Source organism: Perognathus longimembris, chromosome 11, assembly GCF_023159225.1.
Source record: "Perognathus longimembris pacificus isolate PPM17 chromosome 11, ASM2315922v1, whole genome shotgun sequence".
Classification (NCBI taxonomy): Eukaryota; Metazoa; Chordata; class Mammalia; order Rodentia; family Heteromyidae; genus Perognathus; species Perognathus longimembris.
In genome coordinates, this window is record NC_063171.1 from 35,342,650 (window position 1) to 35,356,675 (window position 14,026).

A 14,026-nucleotide genomic window follows, 5' to 3' on the forward strand; every position below is an offset into this window, starting at 1 on the left:
AACAAATGAGAAATTAGGAGAAGAAGAGTGCCAGTCACTGATGAAGTCTGTATATTCATATGAGTCCATATTGGGACATGGGGCTAGGGCAAGAAGGGGAATCCATCTACCTTCTGGGGCCAACTCTAAGGAGGAACATGGACATCCTTAGCATTCTGAGTGCTTCCTCTTTGGCAAACAGAAGTGGTCTTTACTGCCACACGGTAGCTGAATGCTTCAGAGATACCCAGAAGGTGAACATCTAAAAAACTTGACAAAAGCACACACATGCCACATGCAATACTCTATGGCCCTTATCACCACTACTGGGACTATCCATTGCTCTGGACAAGTCCTGAGGGTTTTGTGGCTTCTGAGTCCACAAGGGTACCCAGGAACCAAAACCCACAGTGTCCTGCCCAATGTTAATCTGGTACTGTTTGACATAAAAGGACAATGTCAGCTGAAGTCCTTTACACAGAAATTCCATGCCCTAGTTCTTGACAGCTGTAATTACAGCCCAAACAGCTTTTGAAAAGGAAAGAGAAAAAAAAAAGAAGAAGAAAATAACAGCCTGGACTTAGCAGAGAATAGTGGGGTTTGAGGTAAGACACATAATCAGAGTGCTTGCTATTAATGGTGGCCAGTCTAAACAAAGACTGGGCAGCCAGACCAAACAGCTTTCTGACCAATTAATTTCTCCTTCTAATTTAATGAGCTGCTCATTAAGTGCTGGAAGTAGCTCCCAGAAAGGGGGCTGCAGACAGAAGCAAATGGGCTGCAAGGGCTGGCAGGTGATGAGGGAAAAGGAGACAGGGGCCCAAATGCCCCAAATGCCTTCAAATCCTCAGTCTATGCCTGGCCTGCTTCTAGGTGGGATTTTTCCCATACCTCTGCTCATTCTACAAAGTTGAATTTCTGCCACTAGCTCCCTTTTGGGAAGGAGTTATGCTCTAGTATTTTTTGTTCCTCAACTGGGATTATAACTCATCTGAGTATCACAAAGAGCCTTCACAAGGCTACCAAGGACAGCACAGTCCAGAGTACGAACCACCAACTCTGCCTGCTAACAGCAACCTGACCTGAATTACCCAACCCACCCAAGGTTCCATGTCCCCACCTATAAATGTGATAATAATATACCCACCTAGACTAGAGAAGCTGTAAATGCCAATATTAAAATACCTAACAAAGCACCTGACACATATGTAGCTCTTAACATCAGTAGCTTCTATTCACAGATAGTACTTTCATAACAATTGTGATATTAGCAACAATATATTCCCTGTCCCTTAGTCATATATAAAGAGACACTTCAGCCAGGCTCAGGTGGCTCATGCCTATAATCCTAGCAACTGAGGAAGCTGAGTTACAGAGAATCTCAGTTCAAAGACTCTGTTTCCAAAATAACCAAGCAAAAAGCTGGGCAGGAGGAGTAATTCAAGTAGTAGAGTGACAGTGAAGCAAGCAAGCCGAATGAGCACTAAGATCTAAGTTGAAACCCCAGTACCATCAAAATAAAAAAGAATCATCCCAATAACATTCCTACTCCAATTCCAGATCCTTATTACCACAGCAGCAGACCATCCTAACAGCATAATATTCCCTAGTCAAGGCTTCTGTGCTTTCTATCAGAGCTAGAAGGAAAAGGAAGGAGACGAGGGTGAGAAACACAATCTCAAGCTTAGGGTCAAAAGGGTGATGAAATTCAAGGAGGCCATGTGGTAAAACAAATTCAGGCCACATGCTTGTCCCTTATTAGAATTTGTAACTCCTTACTATACCTCTCTGGACTTTAAATTATTCTAGAAAATAAGGGTAATATGATCCCCCATAACACAGTTTACTGTGAACATTAAATGCAACTATTCACATCAAGTGCTTTGAAGCTACTTGTTATATAGTCCATGAAAAATAGTATTGTTATAGTCAATAAATTCAATGTAATGAATACAAAAGTATCCAAAGATTGGGAAGGTTAAGTCCCTGAAAAGATTTTTGTAGGCTGATGAGGCAGCCAAAACTAGCAGCAAAACTTGTTTATTTTCTTCCCAGCATCAGTTATGTGTTTTCCATGTAAGTGAATAGGTTTTTCTCTAGGACAAGGCACAATGAGCCCCAATCAGGATTCATTTGGAAACAATCAATCCAGCCAACCTCTCACATTAATTCTCTCTCAAAACCAATTAAAATCTGCTTGGCCAGTCCCAAGCCTACCTCTGAAGACACATGTCTTGTGTGGTACACAAACTCCTTCATAGTGGTCAGAAGATAATTTATTTCCTGCCCACCCCCTGCTATGTACACAAAATAAAAAGCCAACTGATGTCAACATATACCAACCTCTTCTAGTCTATGTGAGACAGCAGAGAATACAAAGTCCCAGGGACACGAAAGTGGACAATGTAGAAAATTTTGTCAAAATCTCATTTACTTTTTAAATTTCAGGTATATCTTATATTCTATGTTACAACAAGTTACCTATTTCGTAAATGTTTTCAGTCAATTATCAGCTGGTTTCTAAACCTTTTCCCTTAAAATCTTAGCATGAAAGTAATACTTCAACATTGTCCTTCACTAACTGGCCAACTCAGTATCTCAGTTTGTGGAGCTACAGGCCATAAGAAAAGAAGGATATTACTTACCCTCAGCCATCACATCCATTTTAGCCTTGGCCCTATAATTAAGGCCAACAACCCAATTCAAAATAGTTTCCTGGGCCACATACACAGACAGCATCCCAGGCTTGCAAAGCGTTCAGCCAACCATTCTGATACCTTCAGAACTATCTGAAAGGATCTTTGAATCCTAGTACAGCAGTTAGAATGCTTGGAGTCCAGCTACACACACACACACACACACACACACACACACACACACACACACACACCATGCTAAGTACTCACCCGTATCCGGCGCATGGCAGCAACAATCTCTACCCTGCTGTTAGGTCTTGGCACATCCAGGCTTCCAACATACTGTGGGAAGAAGCAAATGCACAGTGAGAAGAAGAGAGAGAGAGAAAGGGTCCCCAAGCTCAGAAGGGTAGCAGTGAAGGGCCTTTGGAGGTCACTTGGTTTATCGCCCATTTTACAGACCAGGAAATTTAAAGCCAAACAGGTGTTCTGAAATTGTTTCTGACTTAAAAAAAAAAAAAAGACAAGCTGACAAATTACTGCTTCTTTTTTTCATTTTGCTCTTAGAGATACAACAGAGCACTGAGCACTGTGTGTTTAACCAAGCAGGCTTACACACACACACACACACACACACACACACACACACACACACACACACAGATTTAAAAACTGAATTACCTGATGGAAGGAGTAAAATTGATAAAGGTGGATTGTACTCAAAATTTGTCTTGTTTAATTGAAACTCTTTTGTATAACTACTTAATAGTGTGTGTGTGTGTGTGTGTGTGTGTGTGAGAGAGAGAGAGAGAGAGAGAGAGAGAGAGAGAGAGAGAGAGAGAGAGAGAGAGAGATGCACTAATCCTGGGGCTTGAACTCAAAGCTTGGGACTGTTTAGCTCAAGGCTAGAACTCAACCATTGAACCACTTCTGACCACTTCTGGCTTTTTGGTAGTTAGTTGGAAATAAAAAGTCTCATAGACTTTCCTTCCGAGACTAGCTTCAAACCCTGATCCTCATATCTCAGCCTCATGAGTAGCTAGGATTACAGGCATGAGCCACTGGTACTCAGAAAAAGAAAAAAAAAACACAAAGAACAAATTACATACCAGTTACTGTTTAATATATATGTACTTTCTTGCTAACAACTATTCACATACTGCATAGTCAACAGAAAATGAAGAAATACCTGCTTTTCAACAGTTCAATGAACACCTCTTTTTGAGCACTGACAGACACATATGCATAGACATAGAGGGGATTTGCTTTATATAAAAAATCACATTAGTTATATTGTTCTGTAACTTGGTTTTCTGACTTTAAATGCAACTTGAGCATCTTTCTGTGCCAACGCAGACAGTTCTATCATATTGCTTGTCATGGCTCCCCTATCAACAAACAATGCTAGGTCGCTGGGTTTCCATGAAACACCTCATCTGCACATTATTGAGCTCAGCCCAGTAGCTCTTTAGGCTGGATTCCTTGAAGCCAGATTGGTAAAGCAAAGGAGCATAGATAATCTCTGGATATTATGCCATGTTAGAACTAAACAAGAGGGGTGGAGAACAACCCAATATTTATTAAGCACAAGTGATACTGGATCCTTTGTATGTACCATTCCATTTTAATGTTCATGACCATTCCATTACACAGTAAACTAATGGGATTTGCTTTTCCTGTTTATATGCAAATCACATAAAACAGCTACTCAAGCAAGCACTGACTTAACAGAAGATAAGAACAGCATAGTCATCTGTGCAGGAAAGGTATTTCTGTGGTTATGGGAAATGAAAGTTTTCCCAAAAATTAGCTGTCCGCAGTGAGGAGGTTGCACAAACTCAACACTGCAGACAGATTTCCTAGTATTGATCAGCAGTGTGTGTAAGGTAGCTGGTGAGAGTGAAAACACTACAATGTGTCTATTTGTCTTGGGGACAGCCCTACCATAGCACATGGGGAGCCCCTGAAAATTGAGGAAGGACCTTACAACACATTAGAGTCAATGAAGACTCTGATTGTATAGTGTGGTCAGACTCATCTTTGGCTGGCACTTCTCTCTGCTGAGCTCAGCTGAGGCTAAATGATGTCAATATGGCAGTGACCCATACAGCCATGAATGGCACAAAGCCTCAGTTCATGATTGCCCAACTGCAAAGGTCCTCCAACTCAGGAGAGTTTCCTGGCTTCCTCTCCCAGATGCTGCACAGCTAACATCTCCCTGTTCTGAACTCCATGTAGGGAGGCTCATGTTCCAGGACCTTAGGATAGAGCAAGGTCACCCATTACAGAGAAGGGGGTGGGCAGAAGGGACTATAGACTCCTCCCATACTGATCCCTGCCAGCTCAATGAGATCCACCACTGATTCTGAGCAGACACCCACATGAAATCTACCCCTACCCCGATACCCCATCCTAGCCCATCTCTTCCTCTTCATGGAGAGGCACTGAGAAGCTGAAGCAGTAAGGAAACATGTGCAAGAGAGACAGAGACAACACAGATGGAGGGCAGAAGTGGCTTTCTAGCATCTGACAAGGTTTCCTGACAGACTTGTGTGTGTGAATTATCTCACAGCGGGACATCTAGCATCTTCATGCTGCCTACACACACATACCACACACCACACACATACACTTGCTAGGCACCTCATGCTCATGCACCTTGAATGCCACACAGTCACCTCATAGTGCACACCCACTAACACAGCACACAGCACACACTCTTCTCCTTCCTTCCCAATCATGTGAGGAAAACCATGAATCTGCTTTACTAAGAATGCATCTGCAGCAAATAATCCAGCCCTACTAAATTATTCCTAAGGTCATCCAGAGGATTTAAAAGATATACTAAATAGAATTCAGGCCTACATTTCTCAAATAAAAGCTAAATATCCTCATTAATAATATGCATCAAAAAGAGAAACATATTGTCTGGCAAACAGAGGAAGAGTCAGAAAGACAAGTCCTCAGGGTAAAATCCAGGGGTGTGGAAACTGAAAATATTTTTCTTTAGATGTATGACTCCACATAAAGAGCATCTTGGTACCTATTGCCATCTCCACAGCTAAAGCATCAATTCATCCATCCATCCATGAGCCTCTGTCTTGTCTAAAAGGTGAGAGATTATCTGAAACAGGACCTCTCCTTCCAACCTCTCTCCTTCAGTTTGACCACTTGCTTCATATCCATGGTAAACCTAACCGAAGCTAGTGGTCTTCCAGTCTAGACTGAAAAGTTGGCTCCCAGACCTGAACCTCATGCCCAAGCTGATCAACCAACCAAGAGAGATAAAGTTTTATTCAATTCCTACTTGCCTGTCTTCAACCAGAGGCTGATACTGTGTGGGATAGGTAATCACTGAGAAATGGCTTTTGGCTTAACTGCTAGATACTGGCTTCCCAGGCCTTCTAGAACAATAAAGATGGATTGGTAGAGAAATTAGAAGAATAATTTCCCAAAGAAAAATGTATCTCTCCATTCATCCCCCTTCCTTTGATTCCTCATCCAGATGAACAGATCCCAGCATATCATACCCACCTGTCCTTCAAGACTGAGAACTTGGGCACCATCCTCAAAGGGCTTTTTCCTTAGCCTGTATGGCTTACCAGTGACTAGGACCTATCAATTCTTTCCCCTCCACTTCTGTGTCTATATTGCCACCAAGTTACCCCAGTCTCCCCCCGCCCACCTGACTCAACCACTCTCCCTCATTGTTTTGTGGCCCAGTCCAGCTCATGCTCTTTTAAAATGCAATTCAACTCAAATCACTTTATCATATTGTTTAAGTATCTCCCAGGTTCACTTGTATCTGCCCCAAATATGACAATCATAACCTGTAGCATGGAGTAAATGTGTTGGCACCCTTGGTAATTTCAGCACTAGAAGAAAAGGCAGAAGGATCTCGGTTCAAAGCTACTCTGAGATCTTGGGTCAAAGCAAGATCTTGTCTTTTAAAAAAAAAATCTTCAGTGAGAGGTGACAGTGACTCATGCCTATAACCTTAACTACTCAGCCGTCAGGAGGCTGAGATCTGAAGATAGTGGTTCAAAGCCAGCCTGGGCAGGAAAGTCCATGAGATTCTTACCTCTAATTAACCACCAGGAAACCAGAAGTTGCTCTGTAACTCAAGTGGTAGAGTGTTAGTCTTGAGCACAGAGTCTCAGGGACAGTTCCCAGGCCCTGAGTTCAAGCCCCAGGGCCAGCAAGGAAAAAAAAAAAAAAAAGCTTCTGCACAGAAAAAGATATCATCAGAAGGATGAAGAAGAAGGCACTCTAGAAAGAATCTTTGCTAAGATATTCATCGGACAAAAGATAATATCTAGACTATATAAAAACCCAAAAAATAAGCAACATAAAAGCAAATGATACATCCAGTCAATAAGTGAGCAGTGAAACTGAACACTTTCCAAGTGAAGAAGTACAAATGGCCAATGAATAAATGAAAAAATGTTCAACACTGTTAACCATCAAGGAAATGCAAATCAAAACAACACTGTGATTAGTCAGAATGGTATCATCAAGATGGGGGAGGGGAAGAACCTTTACTCACCACTGGTGGGAATGTGAGTTTCTGTTATGGAAATCAGCATGGAGAGTCAAAATACTCAAAATAGAACATGCATATGACCTGCCATAATACTTCTGGATTCTATACTCAACAGAATGAAGGTTAATTTACTATAGAGATAACTTCAATTCATGTTTACAACAGCAGTATTCAGTATAACTTCTGTAATCAGCCCAAGTGTCCGCTAACAGAGTAAAAAAAAAGTTGCATATATTTTATTAAATTTTTTAAAAGAATAAAATAGACAAAACTAGAAGGCATCATGTTGAGTGAAATAAGCCAGTCCCACAAAGACAAGTAACCACATATTTTCTCTCATACGTGGATGTGCATGTGGGGTGGGGGTGGAGAGCAAGATGGACAAGAAAGGGAGAGTGCTAAGGATGTAAAAGGGAAGGGGGTAGTAAGTAATAAGAGTGAATATAATAAAAGTATATTATTTTCATGTGTGGAAGTACCATAAAAATCTTTACTTTGTATAATCAACATATAGTAATAAAATAAGGAAATGAACCAGATGATTCTGCTTCTGATAAGGCAGGACTAGTTAGTCTAAGCACTCCACAAATAACAAATAGAAACTGAATAAGTAGTGCTAAAAACCAACCATTTTGTATACATTGTACATCACAAAGAGGGAAACATGATAAGTGAAGAATGTTAGTCAATAGCAATGTATCAACATTGTTAATCAACTGTAACATACATACCACACTAACACAAGAGGTTAATTTTTCTGTAAATCTAAAACTGCTATTAAATAATGAAGTCTAGGAGGTGGGAATGTGGCTTAGCACTAGAGTACTTGCCTAGCATTCATGAAGACCTTAGTCCCATTCCTCAGCGCCACATAAGCAGAAAAAGCCAGTATTGGTGCTGAGGCCCAATTGGTAGAGTGCCAGCCTTGAGCAGGTAATAGCCTCTGAAAAGGGAGGAAAGGGGCTAGGACACAGCTGGTTCCTCCTGGCAGCTCATCCCACATGGGCAGCAAGTTGGCCAGAGCTTGAGCAAAAAAGAACACTCTGACAGCCTAGGAAGTGAACCTCGGGAAAACATATTTTAGAAGTTAAGGGCAATGAGTTAACTTCTTACAGAACAACAACAAAAAAAAAAAACACCACATTATTCAGCAGAGGATAGCAAAATCTTCTGTCAATGGCCTATTAAAACCCCACTAACTATCCTTCAAGAAGAACTCCAGGACAAATAGGTCCCCATTAAATGGCATCATATAAAGATCCTGGCATTGCTGCATTCCCAGCTCTCCTCTACCCTCTGAAACCTGCTCAGTTCTACAGCAACATTTTTCCTAATACTCTCCCTTGGGCTCCTAAGCCACGTCTGGTTTCTATCCTATATATTGATCATGTCCTCTTGTTTCCTGGCCACACTGTCCTGTCTCCAATACATAGACAAGGATAAAGAAATCTAGCAGCCTGCTTGCATCATGCCCAGCTCAGTGAGTTCCCTGACCTCTGTCCTGATGCCTTCCAGATACTTAGAATCACAGGGCAAGAGGATTTCAAATCGAAAAAGAACTATAGGAATCTGGGGTTATTTATAAAAGGATTAAAGAAGACCATATGTGAAATGGTTTTGCACAGCAGGGTATCCTGCCAGAGTTAATGAATGATCACTGATAAAAACCCTATCTAAAGCAACTCTTTAAAAAAAAAGAAAGAAAGAAAGGAATGCTTTATTACTTAAAGGTCTTGGTAAGGGATACACACAGCACACTTGAAATCACTCTTTTACACATCACCTCATCCATATTGGTCTCAGCATCTAACGTCAATTGCCCAGTGACATCAGCTTGGTTCACACAGTTACTGTCTTTCTCAGTACAGTGGAAGCACTAAAGGCCTGAGACCTTGGCCTCCTCTTATTCCATATTCTTAGCTTTTCAGCAAGGTTTAGCAGAGAAAGACAAACATTCCCTGAGTCTGCAAGGGGGAACTGGAGCCTACTAGAGTTCAGTGTCCTACCCAAGGCATGTCAGTCCATGGCAGATGCAGATTTGAGAAGCCAGCTCCCCACTCCTCCAGGCCTTTGTCCCTACCCGCAAAGAAGTCCTTCTCTGCCTGCTGAATGTCCTGTTGAGCGGATTACCAATGTGACCTGGGTGAAAGTTCTCGCTTCATTTAGCATGGAACAAAGTAGCATTAACTGCAGCAGGAACAGTCCCAGATTCCAGGGCACACAGCACACAACTCAGCAAATGACCCTCCCATTAACTGCTCTGGGGGAAGAAACAAAAACAGGAGAAGTTGTCAGGGAGTGTTCCACTTTCACCCAGGCCTGTTTTCTGTTCTCCAGGTGCTATGGCATAAGGTACCCAGACATTTACCAAGGTCCCCTCAATGGCAATCGACACTCAAGCACCTCCTCCACCTCACTTGCACACATATACACACACACAAATACACATACACACACCAGAAAAGCTTCCAAAATGCTTCAAGTGCAGCTGCACACCACATCTTTATTTCCAGTCTAAGAGGAGCAAGGCACTTAGATTTTTTTCCTCTCCCCCATCCCCGCTGAGACAAGAAGTACTATTTGAAGGCCATCTGATACCACTGTATCACTATTGATCAGCAGCTCAGCAGGGCCCATGAAGGTGCCAGGGATCACAGCACAATCCTTTCTGTTCCTCAACATCAAGGGTGTGGGGGCAAAATCATTGTGATGACTTGTCTTTATGCTAATGCCATGCAATTCTCTAAAAGGGATAGAGCTAGGACCAAACCATCCACATGTGCTCATGGGGAACTGTCTTTTAATTCTTTTAGTATCTATCAGTCAAAGCTTAGATGGGTTGGTCTGATTATTCCTCTTTATTATGATGATCTGACAGATGCAGTAAAGAAGAGCGAAATAAACAAAACAGTGAGACAGAAAAAGACAGCTCTGGCCTTTCAACTATTAGCTCCTGAATAAAGCCTCATCTCTATGATGATAATTTCTAGTTCCTGCCATACAGGCAGGTATGAGACAGAAGCCAGGTCAGCATCCTGGGCAGGCAACACTCTCCACTGGTCCAAGTACTGCCCACCCACCTGTGGTTCTTACATGACCAGCAGGTTATTTCTCCCATAAGTAAAAATGGCAAGGGGAGAAAGTTCAGGAAATGGTGGGGTCGACCAGTCGCCACGCCAGGACTTAACCATATTTCCCTCCCTGGGCCGGCAGAGAGGTTGACCAGTTGTCCGTCCTCTTTTTGGACTTAGTCTCTGGGACCCTGAGGAGGTTCATGATGTCCCGTTTACCCCCTCCGGCGGTGACACAAGCCGCTCGGCTCCCTCTGTCTCGTCGACAGGGAGGTCGACCGGTTGCCTGCCCGGTCACTTTCACCGAGGCGCTGTTTGTGTTTGCTCGAGTGCACTCGCGCGCTCTCGCTTTCTCCACTTTACAATTTTTTAATTATTTATCTATTCATGAGGATTTATCACCTATTAATACAGCCAGGTAAACAAGGAAGGGAGATATAAACAGGGAACACTATACAATCCATAGGGAAGTCAGATCCCTGGCAGAGGTTAGCTAGCCCTGAACATCACTAGAGCCAACCCTTCATTTTCACAGAGGGGGAAAATAGAGGCTCAGAGAAAGAATGGGAACATAGCTATAAGGGCAAAAGCAGAAGCAGAGTGGGTCACCCTTGTATGCACTTCCACACTGTTGCTCCACTAGGGAATGAATGATGGAACCAACATGAGCTATAATGCCCCCCCCCAGAGGGCCGGCTCACTGCAGCAAACTCCAATTGAGCTAATAGTGATGCCTGTGAATAGACATCCAAATGGTTATGAAAAGAAAGAAAACAAGGGGGAAGGGGGAAGGAGGGAGGAGGTAACAAACAGTATAAGAAATGTATCCAATGCCTAATATATGAAACTGTAACCGCTCTGTACATCAGTTTGACAATCAAAAATTTTTTTAAAAAACAAACAAACACTAGAAACTGAGAGGCATGGGGGCTTATAGGGAAATGGCAAGGAATTCTTACTGGGTTCATTCAAAAGACTTTGGGAATGGAAGATGCTCATGAATGAAATTGAGCAACATAATAAAGAGAGAAAAAGATCGTCACACTACTGAAGAAGAATTAAGCATTGGAGGAAATTAAGGAATGAGATGGCCCCAAGATGACACCAGACAGGGGTCTCTTACTATACATAAAGAATAAAGGCCAGGAGGGAGAGGGGCCAGGAGGGAAAAAACTGGGAGGAAATGAGAGGGTGACACTATTCAAAAAGAAATATATTCAATGCCTGACTTATGTGACTGTAATCCTTCTGTATATCACCTTTACAATAATTTTTTTAAAAAATAAAGGAATTCAGCTTTGCATAGCACCAACACTCCATACCTGCTAAATTTTAAGTATCTCTTCCATACATGGAATATGCCTATTATCCATACCATCTCCACATCAGAACTGACATTAGAATCAAAATTAGATAGCATGATCAAAGTTATATAATTCATAAAAGATGTAATCCTAAGGAAACACTGCCCTTTATATACTATACTTTTGCTTGGTGCACCAATTAAATCCCGAAGATACACAATTTATAGTTTTATGATAGTCCCCTCTTGAATTCAATAGACTAATAACTGCACAAAGCAAAATGATGCAAAATGTCAGAGTTAATAAAAAGGAGAAGTCAAGAAATTACCTCCCACAGTCAGAGAGGAAGGAAAAGGGAAGAAGTAAATGACACAAGCAGAGAGAGTACCACCAGACTGCACAGGCAATTGACCAACATCTCCATGCACCATTCCTCAACTGAGGAATTGCCAACTGTGACACTCCTCACAGAATCCCCAGGGATATACTCCATTTGCCCCCACCCCCTTATTAATGAATGAGTTATAACCAGGAAAACCTTCCTGAAGTTGGGGTCTACAGAGCACTCATAAACTATTTCCCAACCTAGCCTCTATGTTAAATGAAAACCCACAAACCAGTCATATTTCTAAATAAATGGCACTAGACCCCATTTAAATATCAAATTTTCTGTATTGTAAAACTGATTAGAAGTCTTCCTAAAATATAGCACATAATTGCACTATCACTTTTGAGTCTAAAGTCAAAAGTCAACATGTTACCTTAGGATTCATAGAAACAATTACATACTTTAAAAATGTATGAGCAAAAAAATTAATGACAGCACCATGAAAAATGGCTCCAGACTCATATACCTTCTGAGTCCTTGAAGCTGATTTCAAAGTTTTCTGATATGTCCTACACTTAAGCAGAATGACAATTACATGTTATATGTGCTCCTTTCTTTAAAAGTAATTGACCCCAAATCTTCAGGAAAGTATTAGCTAGACAAATATAAAAGGATTATATACAATGACAAACTAGAATTTATCCCAAGAATGAAAGGTTGGTTCAACATGCAAAAGTCGGTTAATATAATATACCCTATTTGTAGAAGGAAGGACAAAGACCATATGTTTATCTTAATGGACAAAGTATATTTGACAAAATCCATTCTTCCACGACAAAGACACTCAACAAGCTGTCAGTAGAAGGCAACTTGTCAACCCTAATAAAAGGGACCTACAAAATATTTATATCACATTTGATGGTGAAAGACAAAACACTTGGGGATGGGAGAGGAAAAACTGGAAGAGAATGAGGAAGAGAAGCATTGCCAACAAAGAAATGCATGTATTACCTGACTTATGTAGCTGTAATTCCTCTGTACATCACCTTTATAACAACATTTTTGTTATTAAGATGAAACACTTTCTCCGGGTTCTAGTGGCTCATGCCTGTAATTCTACCTACTCAGGAGGCTGAAATCTGAGGATCAAAGCTAGCCCAGGCAGGAAAAAAATCCATGAGACTTTAATCTCCAATTAACTATCAAAAAAACAGAAGTAGCACTGTGGCTCATAGTGGTAGAGAATTAGTGTTAAGCAAAAAATCTCAGGGACATCACCTAACCCCTGAGTTTAAGCCCTTGGCTAGAAAAACAAACAAAAAAAGATGAACACTTTCAAGATAAGGATATCTATTCTTACCACTTTGTGGTGTGTGTATGTGTGTGTGTGTGTGTGTGTGTGTGTGTGTGTGTAGATGTGTGTGTGCTGGCACTAAAGCTTGAATTCAGGGCCTGGGCACTCTCCCTTACCTTTTTCACTTAAAGTTGGTGCTCTACAACTTGAACCGCATCTTCATTTCTGGCTTTGTGGTATTTAATTGGAGATAAGAGTCTTATGGACTTTCCTGCCCAGACTGGCTTCAAACCAAGATCCTTAGATGTCAGCCTCCTGAGTAGCTAGGATTACAGGTGTGAGCCATCAATGCTCAGTTTTACTCTTACCACTTTTTTCTTTCTTATTTTCTTCTAATGTTGTACAGAGGGGTTTCGGTTTAACATGTCCATCTATGTGTACAATTCATCTTCCATCTAGTCAACATTAAACTAGACGTGCTAGTCAGAAAAATTAAGAAATAAAAAGCATCCTGAAAATAAGCAAGTTTGTCCCACTCATAGATAACATGATCTTGTATATAATCTTAAAGGACCCACAAAGAAATAATTAGAATTAACTAATTCAAAATAAAATTAAGGACATAATTCTATTACTATAAGCACCAAAATACCAGAGACAATTCAAATGTCCATCAACTGCTAAATGGTTAAAGAAAATACAACATATTAATATGGAATACTATTTGGCTTGCAGAAGATGTGAGAGTAGAATTGTACCAGCCTTGCAAGCATAAGGCCTTGGTTCAAACCCCTGTACAGCCAAAAATATAGTGGTCTTTGGCAACTAAAAGGAATGAGATACTGATTACATGCTACAACATTGTCTTAGT

At 41.2% G+C, this 14,026-nt stretch overlaps 1 protein-coding gene across 4 annotated transcripts in view; it reads right to left on the reverse strand.

The window, feature by feature from the left end:
* LOC125359028 (carboxyl-terminal PDZ ligand of neuronal nitric oxide synthase protein-like) overlaps positions 1 to 14,026 on the reverse strand; it is a 287,746-nt gene that overhangs the window by 213,184 nt on the left and 60,536 nt on the right. For all 4 annotated transcript variants that reach the window (XM_048356477.1, XM_048356476.1, XM_048356480.1 and 1 more), the window contains one exon: positions 2,886 to 2,957. In XM_048356477.1, the coding sequence (XP_048212434.1) occupies positions 2,886 to 2,957 (72 nt within the window). The remainder of the gene's footprint in view (positions 1 to 2,885; positions 2,958 to 14,026) is intronic.